The sequence below is a fragment of the Homarus americanus genome, unplaced genomic scaffold (assembly GCF_018991925.1).
Source record: "Homarus americanus isolate GMGI-L3 unplaced genomic scaffold, GMGI_Hamer_2.0 scaffold45388, whole genome shotgun sequence".
NCBI lineage: Eukaryota > Metazoa > Arthropoda > Malacostraca > Decapoda > Nephropidae > Homarus > Homarus americanus.
The window spans coordinates 1,870-21,635 of record NW_024747974.1 but is presented as its reverse complement, the minus strand read 5'-3'; the positions used below and the strand labels follow the sequence as shown (position 1 = coordinate 21,635).

Here is a 19,766-nt window from a genome sequence, read left to right as displayed (position 1 = left end):
ATGCCCAGTACTTGCCAACAGTGTGTGGCAGAGACGTGACCGATCGCCCAAGCGGCTAACGAGCCGATCAGTGGTGAAGAGGATAAAAGTAAAAGTATAAAAGCATCATAACCGTTCAAAACACGATCCACTGTGTTACCTATTGCTACCAATGTGTGCGTGTGTGTCCCTCTTGACCATCTCCCTGAATTTTTGAAGTCACTGTGACCATCTCCTGGCAACTTGACCAACTTGAGGCCAATCATTGAGGGGGGTTGAGCCCCTCTCCCCACACCAGTCTGGCCATCCTTGCCTGTATCTGAGTAAAGATAATTTAAAACCAGACTTGATAGTACAATCTCAAATCCAGTACATACCCAGTACTTATTTACAGAATAACAGACTACCTGGCCACCAAGTTAGATAATAACCTGAGAAGCAGCGAAAAGAAGAACGTAAAAAATAATATATTATAACGTTACTGAGAATAATTGTTAAAATATAATTATATCCCATACATATTCCTCCATTCTCTATGAGCCTCCAACAACACTTCAGTGCAGTAGTAGTCCTGTGCACAGCTGTTGAACCGACTAGACTAGTGAGTTCTGCTACTAAAGGGGGTATAGGACGTACAGTGGATAAATATATATATATCACGACAAAATATACGAGATATTAATTTAAAGAAGGATCCATGATTAAGTAAAGTTGAGTGGAGTAACTGTGTGTAGTAGGGCGTTAACATGAGATTATCACTACACACCTGTCTACACATCTGTACCTCCTCCTCACATCAAGTTTGACTCCACACCAGGATAACCAATGTGATGAACATATGAACATTTAGGGGATAACTGGGTCAAGAAAGGTCAACGGTAAGATATAGGGATGTACCCAATGGTCGAGCCAAGGAGACAGCCACGGCCATAGTTGTTTAAGAATCACCCATCAATTTTTAGATGAAATTATGTTTTTATTGTAGTAGACAGTATTTCGGTTAAAGGTGTAGACAATGGCTACCACCACAAGGAGTTTGTTGAATTGGTTGAATTTTTTTCTACACACTAATATGATATTTAACATTAAAATGGAAAAGATAATCCATAGAACCTAATAGAACCTGACCTAACATACCCCATAGAACCTAACCTTATATACCCAGGGTTTGGTGGGTGAGGTTCTATTTGGTTCTCTGCAAAATTTTGAAATGCATTTTTTTAATATAATGCTAATAAGATGATATTCAATACAGAAATGGAAATCTTAAACAACTTACCTTAATATTTGAAGCGACTCCGATTAATTGTACGGCGTCTGTGGACATAATCATAAGATCGCGTATTACATTGAAAGTTGTTATTTTTGTAATATGTCTCTTCCCCATTTTGAACATTTGCAAGTGTTCTTCATTAACCCACAGTCACAAATGAAAGATATCAGGCGAGGTTCATCAAGAACTAGGTTTGATAAATCACGCCATGAAAAATCACATCCTTCGCAAAATATGACACACTTACATCATATATTGGTTCTATAGAGATGATATGAAAAGAAGGCTGAATGCATTGAATAACTAACCAAAAGAGCAATAGACCGGTATTAACGTAATGTAAATTTAATAAAGAAGCTTAATTATTTTATTTAACGGATCAGGATTAATGGTACAGAATTTATACAGGTTGTCAACAACGAACAATGGCAGAAACAAAGAAAATGTGCTGCTGGTCTCTTGAAAGGTAAGAAAATGATATGTGGCGTCACAAATGCACCTAGAGACTTAATTATAATGCCATAACATCAGTGTTTGCCGTGTTTTTACCTCATCCTTCCCCTCATCCTTCATGCCCTGCCCTCTGACAAGGAATTTATGATCGTAGGATAGAGTAAATGAGAAAATTCTTAAAGGATACTTAAAATCATAATAGAAAGTTGTCATTTCTTTTAATACACTTAAAATCATCAAAACAATAAGTACATTATAGGAAAAATAAAGAAAATCAACAAACTCCTTCTGGTGGTAGCCGTTGTCTCCACCTTTACCGTATTTCAATATAGTACTGTAGTATGAATGAATTCCACCTTCATTTCTTCGGCAAATTGACTTATGGAGATACAACTCATCCCTTATGAATTAACTTGAACCAAACATATGGTACGGATTACACTCAAATTTTCTTGCCTTAGATCACGTCACTTTTACCCCATGTGGTAAAAGAAGACTAGAGTTGACCTTATTCTAGTCTATTGTTCATATAACTGACCAAGGGCAGTATGGCATCTGGAAAGGAACAAAAGAATATTCTAGTAAGTGAAGGGAACAATGAAAATATAATATAACCCCAAACAAAACAAAACTCAATGATAAGAAACATAACAAGGTAGAAGACGTGGGTTCAAGTGTAGCATAACTTTATTACACCCCACAATTTCCCTGATCTTGACAGCCCTGCTCACTTTGTTGGGGTTGTTAATATTGTACGAGGAGATGAGGTTCAACGCAGAAGAGAAGCATTTGCCTAAAGAAGCATCATAGAATATATGAATTTTTGTATTTTAATTACAAAAAAAAATATCTCAAGTATTATATTTTGGGCAGTCATAAAAGTAAAACAGTATTTTTCTTGATAGTTGGTGTGAACTTTACAAATTTTGGTAATTATTATTTACAGAATGGATATTTTGCCATGACCAGCTAAGTTCCTACTTATGCTATTTTACCGTGAGTGCGCTTTGATTGGCTAATCGTCCATTGCCGGGAAACAACGAGAACTATATTTGACCGTGACTCTGGCAGCATTTGGCATTTATTTTGCCATGAATTGATTGTTGTGTAGCTATAAATATACCAAACTGTATTTAAGTTGTGCATGGAAACTTAATATAGAAGAGGCGACATTTAATAGAACCAAATAGAACCTGACCTAACCAACCAAAGAAACCTACCTGCCTAGCCGAAGGGCAGACCCCCATTCATATTAAACAGAAAGAACTTAGCTAATCAGAGTGCACTTACAGTAAAATAGTGTTAGTAGGAATTTAGCTGGTCACGGCAAAATATCCACTGCGTATTATTTATAGTCTGATTTACTACAAGAAGGATTAGGATAATAGTTGGGAGTGAATTTTCTAAAATTATTGTTGTACATGAGTGACAGTAGTGAGGCCAGGTGTGTAGAGAAAGATCTGGATGGTAACAACAAACTATGGGTAATACTCTGGAACAGGTCTGGGCTAACTGGTAACTTTAGAAAGTTTATCTATAGACGATAACTTCTTCCGGTAATGGTTATAGAGGCTAAAATCTCGCACGTGGGCGTGTGTGAGAGCGAGGTGGAGCAGACAACTACGTCATCAACATGGCGGCAAACAAACGCTATCATTGATGAGCACGGACGCTTCCCGCAAAATCTCCGTTATTCAAGAGAATCCAGATGTTATTATTGAAAATGGGTATCTGTTGTAACTTACCGTTATTGTCGAAAGCGTTATTGTGGCAGTCGTTATTGGCGAGAGCCTACTGTATAGTACATCCTTCTTTCTTCACACAGCCAAACTGTGGAATGCTCTGTCTTCTCCTGTTTACATCCTCTTACAATGTATCTCATTTCAAAAGCTGGTTTTCTGGCATTTTCGTGACTTTGATTAACATAATCTTTCTCCTCTAATTTTTACTTCATTTTATTTTTGCCCCCAGGCCCTGTTACATTTAAACAAATAATGTCAGTTGAATGTCACTTCCCTGCAACATTTTGGACACTTGCTTGTCATTTCTATAAGTCTATGGTCCCATATTAATTCTTTAGCACAGTCTTGATCCTCAAGAAGCACTTATGGATTTTCCAGTAGAAAATGCCATTATTGCTTCCATGAGGCAATGTGTCTCCTCGAGGAAGAAAAATAACAGTGCAACTCCCAATTTAAATGTAAGGTATCCAAACCCATATTATGGAATTTAATCTCAACCATATGACTCTCATCCTTTATACATAAAAGAGATTTGGGAACCTATTCCTCAGTAGGGGGAAAATATATAGAATTTGCACAGACATAGACTCTACAACAACAAAGTGAATCTTGCAAAATGAAAAACAAAAAACAATCAATCCATTAATTATGGTACAGTATTACAATCCCCCAATCAGATCCTCCATCATGTTCACAAGATCAGATTCACATCCTTATATCTTAAGAGTGGACCAGTGCGATGGTTGCCAGTCGAGAAATGATGCTACCATTTTTATGGTAAATAGTTTATTTCTTCGCCTACAGAGAACTAAGAGGTATTTTATTACTGCCATGTTTTATTTTGTAATTTCCCCGCCTACTACAGGTGATTTGAGAAGCTACGGACCTTAATCTGCTAAGTGCCAAAATAACAAAATGGGAGAAAATGCTCCTGTAGGAATGTGTGACATACATTGGTCTTTTCAGCGGACTCTCACCCACAGGTACAGGTTCCCAATTGGCTCTCTGACTTACCCAGGGGACAGAGGAGAGGTTGGGGAATACTGTACAGTGCAATACTGTACATAACACATTTCAGCAATATATGGCTAAGCAGGTTATGGTCTGGAGCTCCTCATTTATGATCAACAGGTATAGCAAAATAAAAAATAATTACAGTATAGTCTCAATTTACGCGGATTTGGTTTACGCGTTTGGTCATTTACGCGGCTCCTTGCCAGACCGACAATTTTTATTTACACGGTTCATTCCATCATTTACGTGGGAAGCGGCGCGGGCAGGGTGCACACAAGGTTGCCCAGTCACCAAAACATTACCGAGTTCTTCACCCGCCACCCACCACAGCCGGCCCAAGTCAGTGATAGTGAGGATATGGACTTTGAGGGGTTTGACAAAGAGGCCCTGCAAGCCTCTGTGGTGGATAGTGATACAAGTGATACAGGTGAGGGCCAATAATCTGCCCTCTGCCTCGGAACCAACCCCCCAACTCCGTGTGCCCAGCCATCTTTTCTACTAACGTAAGTGTTAAAAAACCTAATATTATTGATATTATTGTTATATTTACTACAACGTACATATTGTGTCGGAAAAAGTGTAGTTTGGGGGTCGGCCCAGTCTCTATTTCAATTAATCCCATATGTTCTGTTATTTCGTTTACGCGTTTTTTTGTTTTGCGCGGACCTCCACGGGTTCAATCGACCGCGTAAATGAAGACTATACTGTACTGTACTGTGCTTAAAATAAAAGGAAAAAATTATATATGCTGTATATTATTTTTTTATTACTTACTACAGTATCATCCAAATAAGATCTCTGGAGAAAATAAATCAATTCTATAAACTCCTTTTGGTATTAACCATCTCCTGTCTTTCTCACCACAAGAATATCCCAAAGCAGGTACAGGTAGTAGAGGAATTACAATTGTTATAATTTTGTTTTTCCTAGTTGTTGTTGTTAATAAATACCGTACACTGTCCACCCGAGGACACAGTGTTTATACTTCAGTTGTTGACAAATGCTTCCCAGTGACCTTCCGTACTTTACCCAACAATGCTCTTTAACTTAACTTTGTGATGTAGTCGGGACCGCTAAGTCTGAGACTAAGACCTTTATAAGGTGAGACACAAACCAGTATACTGTGTATGAGAAACTTAGTCACCAGTACTACTCTTCTTCGTATGTGGAAGTTTGGAGCATAATGAAGTGTACTGTACAGTAGGATGAAATCTGATTACTGAAGCACAGGGAGCTCATCTGGCTCACTGTTGAAAGAGGGGGATGCAGTGGTGGTTGGTGGAGAGGTGGGTGGCAGGGAGGTGGGTGGCAGGGAGGTGGGTGGTGGAGAGGTGCAGGGAGGTGGGTGGTGGAGAGGCGCGTGGCAGGGAGGTGGGTGGTGGAGAGGCGCGTGGCAGGGAGGTGGGTGGTGGAAAGGCGCGTGGCGGGGAGGTGGGTGGTGGAACGGTGGCAGCAGATGACCGCGTAGGTGAGGGAGACGAATCAGGGAGAGTGGCTGGTTCTTTCTTGAAAAACATCGTGATTGGTAGTTGTTCCTCGTGGCTTTGAGGTCTCTAATTGTTTCACTCTACTAGCATTACTAGCACTGACACTGGGCAGTCTTTTAGGGGCCATTTTCACACAGAAACACTAAAGTTTCAATACAACACAAAAGATGCTGCATTGCAGGCAATGGTTGAGCACAAACAAAGGGAGAGAAGACGTTGCGGGCACATGGGGGTGACTCATTGCACTGTGGGACAGGCCCTTAAGCTAGCCACTGTCTGCTTACCGCAAATAGTCGAAATTGCAAACCCGTGAATAGCAAGGGTTTACTGTATAGTACGTATATGCAGAGAGTGTACAAATATGTACTCGGGCAAACTGATAGGCTAATACATATACAGTACTGTACACACATGCTGTGACCTTGCACGTGCCAGAAAGTTACATCACCAGGGATATGGACAGCCTGACTGGAACACACACAGGTTTACAGCTCAACACTTACCACTGTTAACTAATGTGACTCAGCTGTAACCCACCCATCCTCCTTGTGTTATGGTGGGAAACTTAGGTGTCTGCTGTCTTTAAGGGCTACAAAGAGAGGAGATAACGTTCCACCTTGTCCTCATCGTAGAGAATGTGCTGTACTGAAGTTGAATTGAAATTTTCTTTGTGGGTGAATGGGGTATTAATGTAAACAGTCTCTCTGCTTGTGAATGCAGAGCTATTTAATTTAGACATCTAGCTATACACTACACAAGACGACGGTGAACCAGGAAGAAGTGTCGGTGTGGGAGTGTGTGGTGCTGGGGAGCCAAACTGTAGGCATTTACCAGCTTTTGTCATGGAAGGACTTTATTTAACTATTAATTTATTAACTAGTAAAGCTTTTTATGTTTAATTTTGAATTTTATTAAACATTGCTATGAAAGAGGTGTAATTTGACATGTGGTACTGTGCTGTACAAGGATTAAAAATTGTGGTGATAGTTCCTGTACTGTACTTTATTTTTATCTTTTTATTTTTCTATCATATTCGCCACTTGTCAGCCTACTAGCCGTTTGGGTGGTCTATCAAGTGTTAGTACATGAGGAAACCTGTGGTTTTTGGTAGGGGTCACACTGGATAACGCCCTTCTCACGTGTGTCTGGGCCGAGGCTCGAACCCTTGACATATTGGTGAGAGTTCCCGCTGTACCACCAACACCCAACACATTCTTGTTCCTCATTACAAGAAGAATTTATTGTACTTTTCCACATTGTTAATTTGGCAATTCTAGTTCCCACTGGGTTTTACAAATTGTCCTCTTGGGGTTAAATTATTGGTTTTGTGTGTTGCAGTTATGAAAGTCATATATGTTATGTTTCTGGTAGCTGCTGTGTTTGTGCTCTTCCTTAAGTGAAAATCTGAATACTGTATGTGGCATTCACCCAACCTTTAGAGACATTTATTGTAGTGTATCCTTTTGGGCAGCAATCGGTACCTTGTGTGTAGCAAGAGATATACTGTAACTACCTTTGTCAGACACTTTTGATGAGTTTATTATCAAATTGTAACCTATAAATATTATAAGAAAAAGCTTACAATTAGATTATGTTTTGTTGAATCATAATCTTTATAAGTGTACATTCATTTGCTCAAAGGTTAAAAAGAATTAATATTGTTTTTTGCATTTAATGTATTATTTGTCGTCGTAACAGAAGAGTACAGCAGCAAAGAAGGTTTTACCATGTGGAAGATGGAAGGCCCCGTCGTAGGTGAGACCAGCTCCCAGAACAACGAGGTGAAGGACTCCATGCGGCCTGTCCTCACTTCACACCAACCTTTACTATTTAGGAAGCCTACAAAAAGGCTGAGTCTGCTGCAACTGCAAAGAAATCGTGAAATTGAGGTAAGATACAGGTACAGGTATTGAAATCTTGGAGCTGTGCAAGGTGAGAAGTGTAACAAGAAAGTGTATCAGTTATGACAGGAAAGATGATGACAATACTGAACTGTATTTGTTGTGATATGCTGTACTTGTTATCTGCTGATGTGACAAGTTTGGTTGAAATCTGTTGTGGTGGTCATATTTTGAGATATATTTTGGTCATCAATATTACCTCACATCTCATGGGTGCCATTGATACACAGTATTGTACAGTGTTGTGCATGATATTCACAATGGACAGGGTGTGTCAGAACCTACTGGTTACCTCATGTATTAGGCAAGACTTACTGTATATGGTAGTACATTAAATTAGTAGTCTTTAATGTGTTTTTCCCTTCCAGGATGTAAATTGGCAGGGTTTTTCGAGGCAAAACCAGATGACTCGCTCACTAGTGGGTCGACTTGGTATAGTACAGGAATTAGAAGGTCACAGAGGATGTGTAAACTGCATTGAATTCAACACAGAGGGCAGGTGAGACCCAGGGAGTGTCATCCATTTTATAATACTTTTCCTAATAGTTAAGTAATTTTTCCATGCTGTCCAACAGTATGACAATTGTTAACTAGCACTTGATACAGTACAGTTTGAAGTTTGCAAGTTTTAATATCAGTTTAGAGAGATGAGGTTGATGTATCTTTTATAGCTCCTGGTCTCTCATAAAGTGACTTCAGAAACTACACTACAAGAACACCACTTGCTTTGTCCAAAGGGCTAGGTGCATTTTTAGACAGGGATTTTATCCATTTGATATACATAAATGTACTGTAAACTCATTCACCTAGTTAAACCCAGGTTATACATCAGGCACCAACCCTGATTCACTGGTTCCTTTGAAACCCAGCAATGTAAGAGGTTCACTTGGGTGTGTATGCTTGACCTACATCCCTTATACATAACCTGGAGAATCAGCCATAAGCTGTGCCTTGTGCCATTCTCTCAACACATTTGCTTTCTATTGAATTTATGGAATTTAAGGAAAATTGTTCTCTTCATTTATTTTCTTATGTTGACATTAGTGGCTGTTGTCACACAGCCTTTTGTACAGAATACATTCTCATTATGAAGTGAGTGATGACTAATGGTAATTGGGCTAGTTGATGTTTTTGTAATGGCCTTAGTGGATGCTGCATGGTCCACTAGTTGCAAGATTGGCTTGTTATAATTTGTGATTCAGTCACAGCAGCATTTTGCATCAATTCAAATTTTCAGTGTTTTTCAAAGTAAATTAGGCAGTGGGTTCCACCACCATAGATAATCTCGTTTTGGCTGACTCATCTGAAGGTGTGTATACTTAGCTTTTCTCTTTCAGGCCTTTCCCCACTTCTTGGAGGAGGGCCAAAGACGAGAGTGAATACACACACACACATTTACCCTTAGTTATTTATTCACTTATGGAAGCTCAAAACAGGGACATCATGGATAGAATATGAAATTGAAACCAAAAATTGATTCCATTATTGCTAGAGTGTGACTTTGATAAACAAGGACCAGGACAATAATATAATAATTACAAAGAAGTATTGTTAGAGACTGGGGAAAAACTTATAGAGCATATGAGGAACAAGGCTAAAAATGAGTGGATGACAATTGAAATTATAAAAAAAATGGATATATGAAGAAATATGATAAATTGAAGTGATGCTTATAAAAAGACTTAACAAATAAATTAAAACAGGACTGGAGACAAGCCAAGGAAGATGATCTAGATAGGAATTGCAAGGAGATGGAAGATGATGACAAAGGCATGAACACAAAAGGAAATAAATGGGGTGGGACTATTAAAAGCAAAGACAATAAGATCCTGTGTGAGGCAGAAGTAAAAGAGAAATGGGCCGAGTCTGTAGAAGAACTATACAATGATAAGGATAAAGTAGAGGTGAGAAATGAAAAGGAAATAAAGATCAAAATGCCAATTCTGGAAACAAGTTGAGGCAGCTGTGAGGAAAATGATAAAGCTTGTGGGGTTGATCAGCTTCCAGGAGAATTTATAAAACAAATGGACAAGAATGGGATAAAGTGTTAATATGTGATGCTGTATAAGGGATACTGGTGGTACACATCCTCATTGGTGCACGCAACAAAATTATTCTGCACTGTAAAGAATTAAAGGGAACCTTGGTCTTGATGCTTAATACTGTATTAAGGAAATGTTTTGTGGGGTATGATTTGCTTGGTCAATTGCTTCCTGTCTGGATCCAAAAGCCAATGATTCATTTGAATTCATTTTCAAGTTAGAGTTTCAGTTGACTCACAGGTTTTTGTAACAACCTTTTGGATCGGGGTTGAAGTTTGCTTCATAGCTCTGGTTGAACTGGTCCTGTGGCTGTTGACAGTATTTGTACTGATACTAAACTGACCGTGTACAGTACCTTTCTTAAACACAAAGACCCCAATAGACAAAACAGGTCACTTAATTCTTCACCGTGGCTATAAAATGGGTTTTGTTTATTTAAAATCCTTTGTAATTTTATTCATTTACTTTTACTTTTCAGTCTGATATAATTATTTGCAACATTAGACCAGAGTATTACAGGTAAATATATATTTTTTTCTTTTCAGCTTACTGCTCTCTGGGTCAGATGACTATGATGTCATGCTTTGGGATGTTTATCGAAAAAAAAAAATCAAGACGTTGCATACCGGTCACAGGGGTAATATTTTCTCAGTCAAGGTAATGTTTCTAGATGTTATCAAAGTAAATTTCTCAGAACTGCATCTTTCCCAAGTCACATTTGACAGCTCAGTCAAATGTGAGCTAGACTACACAACACTGACTTTTCTGCCTGGCCACTAATGGTGAAAATGGTGATTAACCGTGCAAACTCTTTAAAGTACAGGTATTGTGAGTGTAGCCGAGTAGATAATGGTGCCGCATTTTAAGGTCAGTGGACTTGATCCTCCCTAAATCTGGGGTGGCTCTTCTTCTGTCCAACTGTTAGATAGGGTGGAATCAAAGGCATTTCGTCTTATTAGCTCTCTTCCTTTAGTTGATAATCTTTCTTCCCTTTCTCTTCGCCACAATGTTGCTTCACTCTTTTACAGGTACTTTAACAGGCAATGTTTGGTGGATTTGGCATTCTGTGTACCTCTGGCAAGGCCGTGGGCTCATAACACTCGTCTTGCCTGCGGTGCCCACTATTTCTCTGTGAATGTCGGTCATACTAGAATAACCAGTTATAGTACATCCTTGTTTCCTCACACAGCCAAACTGTGGAATGCTCTGCCTTCTTCTGTGTTTCCACACTCATACAATCTCTCTCACTTTAAAAAGCTGGTTTTCCGGCATCTTCGTAGTGTAGATTAATAGGTATAAGATTTTTCTTTTCTATTTTTTTGCCCCTTAGGCCCCGTTGTGGGTCGATGACCTGTGCCTGGGTGGGCTGTTTCCCGAAAAAAAAAAAATAAATAAATAAATAAATCTGGGAGGGATTGATTAACTAAAGTTGGGAGTGATTTTGGCCATCCTAAACCATAGCATGGATAACAAATACACTTGTTATTACTATACAGTATTAGGTGTAGAGGATCATTTCAAAAGATATTCCTAAATTGGATGAATTTGAAGTTTACACCACCTCAACTTTGCTCTTGTTTTCCAGTTTGTGCCTCAGAGTGGAGACAGAGTCATCATATCAGGAGCAGCTGACGGTAGGATGGAAGTCCGTGAAGTAGAGACTGGGGAAGTCACCCAGCTGTGTACATGTCACCGTGAACGTGTTAAGAGAATTGCTACAATACCTACATTGCCAAATGTATTTTTATCTGCATCAGAAGATGGTACTGTTATGTAAGTTCCACCTTGACCTGAAAGATTGGTCAAATATATTCTTGGTAGAAGAGTCTGCATCTATATCATCATCTCTGTTTTATGGCCATTTAGCTGTGTTTATTTGACGGTAAGGAGCACGGCAGTCAAAAGGATTCAGCGCTTGCCTCCTGTTCCGGGAGTCAGTGGTTCGATTTCTGGGCGCTCCCAGTTCACCCAGTTGTAAATGGGTACCTAAGTTTACAACTTGAGGAAGTGGAGAGCAATAACGGCCTTGTTGCTTCCTTGTGTACTGAAGGCTTAGTATATAAGTGTGTTGTATCCACTGTACTTAACGGGCAGTCATGACTATGGGACCAACTTTCACTTTATCTAATGGCAGCTGCCCAAGCTGCATAGACACAGCCTCTCTCCTCTGCTTCTTATCTTGGAGATCATTTCTCACAACCTTCCCCATGTCATTCTTGGCCCACCAGCTCTCAACATTAAACTCATGCACCTATTGACCCAATTGCTTTTCCAAATGCCCAAACCATTTCAACCAGCCTCAACCAGCTCCCAGATACACTCATCACCCATCTTTTCTTTATTCATAAGGCACATGAGCACATTGAAATGACTTTTCAGCAAATTCTGTGGTTACTTGCATTTAACACTTAGTAGTACGAAACGGTCATATCAGTGAAAACAATATTATTGTTGACAACCAGACTCATGTCTGATATTCTTGAAACAGTCCAGATAAACATTGTCATGTCCAGACCCCTCCATACATTCACTTTTTTCGGACTTGGGTCTGCCCCAATTAGTCTTGTTTATCGAGGTACGTACTACTGTATTATTATGATCACAGAAGTGTAACGTGATAAAAAAAATTAAGATAAGTGGATTGACTCCTAATTATTTAAAATTGTATAATTACCCTGCTTTAGTAATCATTAAACTGTGAATGAATTTTTATCCTTACAGGTTGTATGATATGCGAGCTCCACACAACTGCAACTCACAGGCAAACAATGTTTTAATCAACCTGCGATGCCACACTGGCAGAACTGCAGAGTGCAAGTGCATAACTGTTAACCCAACTCGTCCTGAATTAATTGCAGTAGGAGCCAGTGATCCATATATAAGAATATATGACAGAAGAATGATCAAATTAACCAGTTTACCCGTAAGTTAAAATCTGCTTTCTTAACCCTTTCACTGCATTTCACTCACTTGTCATTTTATTCTGGCTACCGCCAGACGATTTTATTCGGCTTAGGATAACCTCCCGCTGTAAAAGGGTTAATACTGCATAGTTATAAGATGACCATGTGTACCATGAGGTTAGACCAGGTGTACCATGCATTGTAGTTTGCTCACTATATACAGCCACTCCTCGACTTACGACCACCCGGACATACGACCGCCCCAGTCGTACCGAAATTTTTTCAAATTACGCATTTTTTAGTCCCGACGTTAGTGATTGCGCTGTGTACTGACCAAATTTTCGTTTGTAATTCCCTTTAAAATGGCTGGCAAGCTTAAATAGTGAGAGTTTTGTGGTGCTGTGAAGAAAAAGAGCACCCATTTTAGATTTTCTATGTACAGTACCTGTATTATTTTCGCATTTTCGACTTACGACCTGGATTTGGGTCCCTAACCCAGTCGTAAGTCGAGGAGTGGCTGTAATCTATTCCTACTCCTCATATATGGATATGAGTGTTGGTTCAGGATGATATAAATGTTCTGTAATTAACTTTATTCAGTTATTAAATTACTGTACCAGGATATTTACATAATATAGTGCCACCATCATTACAAAATTTCTCCAACTCTGGGACTGTACTGTTTTGTGAAGTGGTAACTACTGAGATGACTGTATTGTACTGTATTGCGCTGTACTCTACTGTATGTTAGGGTAGAAGATGGTCCATAACTCGGGGTCAAGTTTGAGCTAAATGCTGGAGTCCTTCCTGTTGATCTTTGTACTGTAGGCCCTTCAAATTCGTAGGGGTTAGGTTCTCAAAATGGCTGCGAATAACAAAGCACGGAGTGATCTTGAGGGTAGACTCAATATTTTTAATACATTTGCTTCTGGTTATTTGTGAGAGGATTTTCCCATTATTATTTATTTGTACAGTATGTGTTTTGTGTGTGTCCATACACATACACATGCATATATACAATACAGGTAAAGGAAATTACTGTCTCTAGAATGAATGGCTTCCTGTCCCAGCTGCGAAAATCTCAGCAACTTTAAAACTACCCTTAGATGTAGGTAGTAGGCAGCTACCAAACAGGGAGGTACTACTGCCTGGGAAGATATTGGAAGCATAATGTGTTGTCTAATGGTAGACCCTGCTGCCATATGGCATCACGAAAATTGTGACCAAGTCCCAGGTTGCTGATCTGACTTTCTGCTTCATTTACACACAATTGCAGGGTCTCAATTGTTTCTCTTACCATTGACAACACAACATACATATATCGTTTCTTACTTTTGATCTTTTTTTTCATTTTTGTATTTATAGTTCTTTATTATTATTATTATTATTATTATTATTATTATTATTATTATTATTATTATTATTACAGTTACTGTATTATATCATCATTATTTTATTATTTTATTTTGTTTGTTATATCATAAATTTTATTTATTATGAATTATTATGACTATTATTTATTATTATTATTATTATTATTATTATTATTATTATTATTATTATTATTATTAATAATATTAATATTACATTTTTGCCCCCCAGGCCCCGATGTGGGTCAGTGACCTGTGTCCGGGTGGGCTAATCCCTGTAAAAAAAAAAAGATTCTCGAGTACATCCAGGGTGTCATCCGCGAATTAAAAGTCCGCAAATTTGAAGGGCGTGCAGTATAAGTAATTATGTTGATATTTTGAAACCAGAAATGAGGTGTGTATGAAATTTCATAAGTTTATAGTTAAAAGATGACCAGAGGATTCAGTTGAGTGATGTCAGTGTAAACATAGTTTTTCAGCGTTGTCTTCCACGTACAGTAAAGTACTTTAGAAGTTGAAAGAGGGAACAGGTACAATGCCATGACTATTTCATATCTAAGATCTGATGTAGTTTTGTTAAGAACTGATGCACAACTGAAAAATCATCTTTTCATCATCATCAAGAAATAATATCTCCTTTAAGGTATTTAAGGATTAAAGTTTGGTTTTATTGCAGTTTCCTCCTGGAGGAATGCTACAGAGTCAGTGGGAGAGAACTAACTATGCTACCAACCAACTGGATCCTTCAACTGACAACTTACCCCCAGGCTGTGTTCAATACCTAGTACCGGGTAAGTGTGCACTTTTTCCTTATTTTAGAGTGACTTGTTCAGAACCTCACCTCATTGATCCTCTGTATAGAAGCGGTTGTAAATACTTTTGATGTAATTTTCCTACTGTCTCAAACATTTAGTGGAAGTTATATCATATTTATATAAACTATTTGCAACCCAGTGGGATTTTGCTTTATGACCAGTGTTGAGACTGTACACTATCAGTTCAAAGCTTGGAAATACTCAGTGACACAGTTGATGCACAGCAAGTGATGTTCATATCCACCGAGTCATCATGCCAATGGATTTTAACTTTTGTTTGAAATTTTTTGAAACTCTAATTCTCAAAATTGTTAGAATCTATAATTTTCACAGACATCATAGTTGAAACTCTAAATCTGAAACAATAAATTGTATCATATTAGTCAAAATAACTGAAACAGATTACCAGGCATTTAAATTAATAACCCCTAAAATTTAAACCTTGCCATTCTGCTCTACCCCAGAATTGCAGAACCTATAGACCATCCCTTGTAAAAATGATTCAGGTTAGCCTGGACATGGAAGCATACAGTATATACCGTAACTAATTTACTGCTAGACCTAAAAAGAGGAGAGTTAAAGCATGCCGGGTTTGTCATGTCACATGCTAATTAAACTTTAACATTGTTTATTGATGTGTTGGTGAGCTTTAGTACAAAACCACAAATCTTTCTGGTTACTCTCATCAGTTCATGTAGGAGGCTGTTTTACCATTTCCTGGTTAGACTGCACACTAACTCTTTTTTTTTCTGTCAAAGCAAAATTGTGTACAATATTGTTGTTACTGTATCAGTGAGGTACTAAACTCTTGTTGTTTGTTCCCCCAGGTCACTTGCCAGACAAGTTGAAGGAATATTATCGCCATTACCGGACATTAGCAACCAACTACCTGACTTACAGTGCAGATGGCACAGAGCTGCTGGCAAACCTGGGAGGGGAACATATCTACCTCTTCAACCCTTCTAATCCACAGTATCCCAGGCATTTCACTGCTGGCAATCCTTTAAAGCACCAGATTCATTCTAAAGGTTAGAAGAAAAAAAACTTATGCACACATTCAAACTTATCATCATAATCATCGTTTTAATGGCCATTATCCGCACGTGTGTGGGTTACCTGTGATTACCTGATGGCCATTCTTAGTGCTGCATGGTCTCATGCAGCCTTTCAGTCACGTGCTTAATTCAAATGACATTTACAACTGCTCCCCATGTCAGTCTTGGCCGGCCATTAGCTCCCCACCCCTCCACATAGACTCATGCACCTCTTGACCCAGTTGGTCTCATCCATTCTCTCTCACCTGCCTAAACTATCTCAGCCTGCCTCTATGCAAACTTTCCAAATACAGGTGTTGATCGTTATATGATTGATTGATATACGGTCGATCAGTTTTACTTTTATATTTTTACATGCATTTCTGGAGTATTGCCCAGTCATACTAGTGAAGGGTTCCAGGGAGCCATGGGAATAAAATATAAAATTATAAACTTGACACAATCCATGCTTATGAACGATTGCGATTGCAGACTCAGTCCCTCATTTCTATGTATTTTGCTTAGTTTACTCTGATGATGGCCAGTTTGGTTTTGGGTTTTTAATCTGTGTGTGGAGCTTCTGGATTTTCATAGTTGATATTGTCTTGTGTCATGTGGCACTTTCGCTGTGTTCTGAACTTGGCAAGGACATCCTAGCTGGAAAACTTGGTGACTTAAGGAAGGTGCTTAGCACCAGATGGCAACATAATGAAGGGATTCAGGTCATTATCTGCATAGTTAACTTATGGTCTGTTCTCCCTTAGGAAGGGCTTTTCTTACAGCACTTGGAACTTATTTCCAACACTCTCCATCATTCATAGCTGCCATATGTGTGTTTACTAACTTAAGGCAGTGTATCTTCAATATGTCCTTCAACTCCAAACTTTGCTTTGAGAATGACCTCTCATTCATCACCTCATTATTTAGAATTTGCTGTTAGATAATTTTTTATAAGATTAGCAAGTTATTTATTCTCACGCAATTTCAGATTCAGATGGACCTTCAAATGGTGTCTGTAAGTCAGTAACCTCAAATACCAATGGTATATCAAGCCACATTACTGGAGGACTAGACCGATTGCCTCCCTACTGTCACACACCAGTGCCTCCCCTTCCCCCTCAAGCAGAAACACTGAAGGCAGGGCTAACCAGGCATTTGCAGCTGAGAAATACATCACTGCCCTCCAGCTGTATAATCAGGCAGCGCAGATTAGTCCAAATTCTGCAGTTCTCTACAGTAATCGAGCTGCAGCACTTATGAAGAGAAAGTGGTGAGTACCATTAAACCATTTAATATATCTCGATAAAATCGCACAGAAAAAGGGGAACAATGGAGCACCTTAGCTTTGTCTGGATTCAAGATATTGTTCCCTTTTCCTGTGTGATTTTATCAAGTTTTATTCTGGCTCAAATTCCTTATGCTCCAACACAATAAAGTTCATTTTAGCATGTCATTGATAGGATGGTTACAACTATATGTCCATTGAGGGCATGCGGCTTATCCTTCTGTTTACATTGAGGGACGCTGAGTCTGACTTTCCCGAGTGAAAACTGTAAAGACTAAAATTAAATCTGTATTATTGAAGATACTACAGTATTTAAAAATATATTTTGCTTTCAACTTGGCATGCAATGCATGCCTTGCATTCATTAAGAATATGCCACTGCTGTATAGACAATGCAGTTTTGCAATGCACATAGACTATGGAGGTATATAGTTTCCAATGTACCTAGACAGTGCAGCTGTACAACAGTAGTAAACAGTAAAGCAGTTTGACTAAGGATAGACCACAAAGCTGTCAAGTGCTTATTTCCTGGAGGGTCCTTTGCTTAGGCTTACACTTGATCTGTAATCAGTAATAGTGAAAGCTTATTGATAAATAAAACAAGCATTACATTGCTCTTGAACTATCTGAGGCTGACAGATCACTTTAACAACACGGTACAACGTTCTGTGATTAACCCCTTTTCTATGAGGGGTCTCTGTGCTGAATAAAATCATCTGGCATCAGCCAAACGAAATATTAAAAGTGGTATTCTGTAGTCAAGGGGTTAATAATATAGAAACTCGCTCTCTAGTGCCCTGCTGGTTCATATCCCTAACCCTTACTAAGTTAAATATTAGATACAGTAATACCCCGCTTTACACGGTCAATTGAACCCACGGAGGCCCGCGTAAAGCGGGAAACGCGTAAATGGAACAACAGAACATATGGGATTAATTGAAATAGAGACTGGGCCGACCCCCAAACTCCACTTTTTCAGACACAATACCTACGTTGTAGTAAAAATAACATCTTAATTTTATGATGGTATGCACACAAAATTAATAATTAAAAGAAAAATCAATAATATTAGGTTTTTTAACACTTACATTAGTAGAAAAGATGGCTGGGCACACGGGATGGAGGGTTGGTTCCGAGGCAGAGGGCAGATTATTGGCCCTCACCTGTATCACTTGTATCAATTGTGTCACTATCCACCACAGAGGCTTGCAGGGCCTCTGTCAAACCCCTCAAAGTCCATATAAGTCCATATCCTCAGTGTCACTGACTTGGGCCGGCTGTGGTGGGTGGCGGGTGAAGAAGTCGGTAATGTTTTGATGACTGGGCGACCTTGTGTGCACCCTGCCCGCGCCGCTTCCCGCGTATATGAGTAGATGCACCGTGTAAAGTGGGAATTCCGGTTCTGGCGGGGTACCGCGTAAACGAGAGCCGCTTAAAGCGGGGTATTACTGTACTCTGTGCACAGTCCGGTGAAAATCCTGTAAGAGTGATTCAGCCTCAGTTGCTTCACTCTGTCTGCCACACTTAACATGGTCAGTGATTGTAGCAATTCATGACCAATGTAGTCACATGCATTCATGTATAAATAGAAGTTCTAAACTTAGAATAATGACACCAGGAAGTGTTGAAATCTTTAATTGTATTACGATAGTAATAATTTCATGCCGCCTTAAAGTGACAAATTTGGAACTGAATAGTGAGGCTATTAAATGTACTCTTTCAGGGAAGGTGATATATATGCTGCTCTGAGGGATTGTTTTACAGCATTAGACATTGATCCACACCACGTCAAGGCTCACTTTAGGTAAGTGGTGTAAGCCATCATGGAGCAGTTTAGATCCAGTTTCTTTATGTTTGATGTATTAAAATATTCCCTTTCTGGGATTTAGATTCAGATTTTATTATTACATTTTGTCTCATGTATCTGTGCACTGTGTCAATAAATGAATTATCAATGATAGTTTAAGAGTCTTAAGATAGAAATTTATGTATTCATTAATTCCTTGTGTATGAGGTCGCCTCTGAGCTGAATAAAATGGTCTGGCGTTAGTCAAATAAAATATTAAAAGTGGCTTCCCCATAATGAAGGGTTAAGATGATTTATTTGAAGTGATGGGAAGTGCCGCATCGGTTATTTACATTAAATAGACAATAACATTTTCATGTGTTCAAAGGATCAAGCATGTTGCATCAGGAGAGAATTAAACGAGTCACTTCAGTTTGTGTGTGTAGTCAATACTTTTTTCTTTGTTCAATATAGAAACCAAGCCAGACTACCTAAGAGCCTGCTACAATAATTGTGATCACTATTGTTATGATACTTAAGGCTTTAGACTTACAATTTCACGTTATTCCCCAAAATAATTTCAATATATTCTATATCTGGTGTAATCAATAAACAAAATTTATATATACATATTCAGATAATATCACAAATAGTACAAAAATAAAATTACTATACCAATACA

At 38.7% G+C, this 19,766-nt stretch overlaps 1 protein-coding gene across 1 annotated transcript; it reads left to right on the top strand.

Moving 5' to 3' along the window:
• Positions 1 to 586: 586 nt before the first annotated feature.
• Positions 587 to 19,102, top strand: LOC121879898 (WD and tetratricopeptide repeats protein 1-like; the record flags this gene model as incomplete). The annotated part of the gene is given in 11 exon segments (XM_042386683.1): positions 587 to 857; positions 7,647 to 7,837; positions 8,218 to 8,348; positions 10,437 to 10,548; positions 11,477 to 11,664; positions 12,613 to 12,814; positions 14,841 to 14,955; positions 15,807 to 16,007; positions 17,002 to 17,207; positions 17,210 to 17,283; positions 19,022 to 19,102. Coding segments are annotated over 10 exon segments (1,472 nt in total), but the record flags the coding sequence as incomplete, so codon positions are not given.
• Between the last annotated feature and the right edge of the window lie 664 nt (positions 19,103 to 19,766).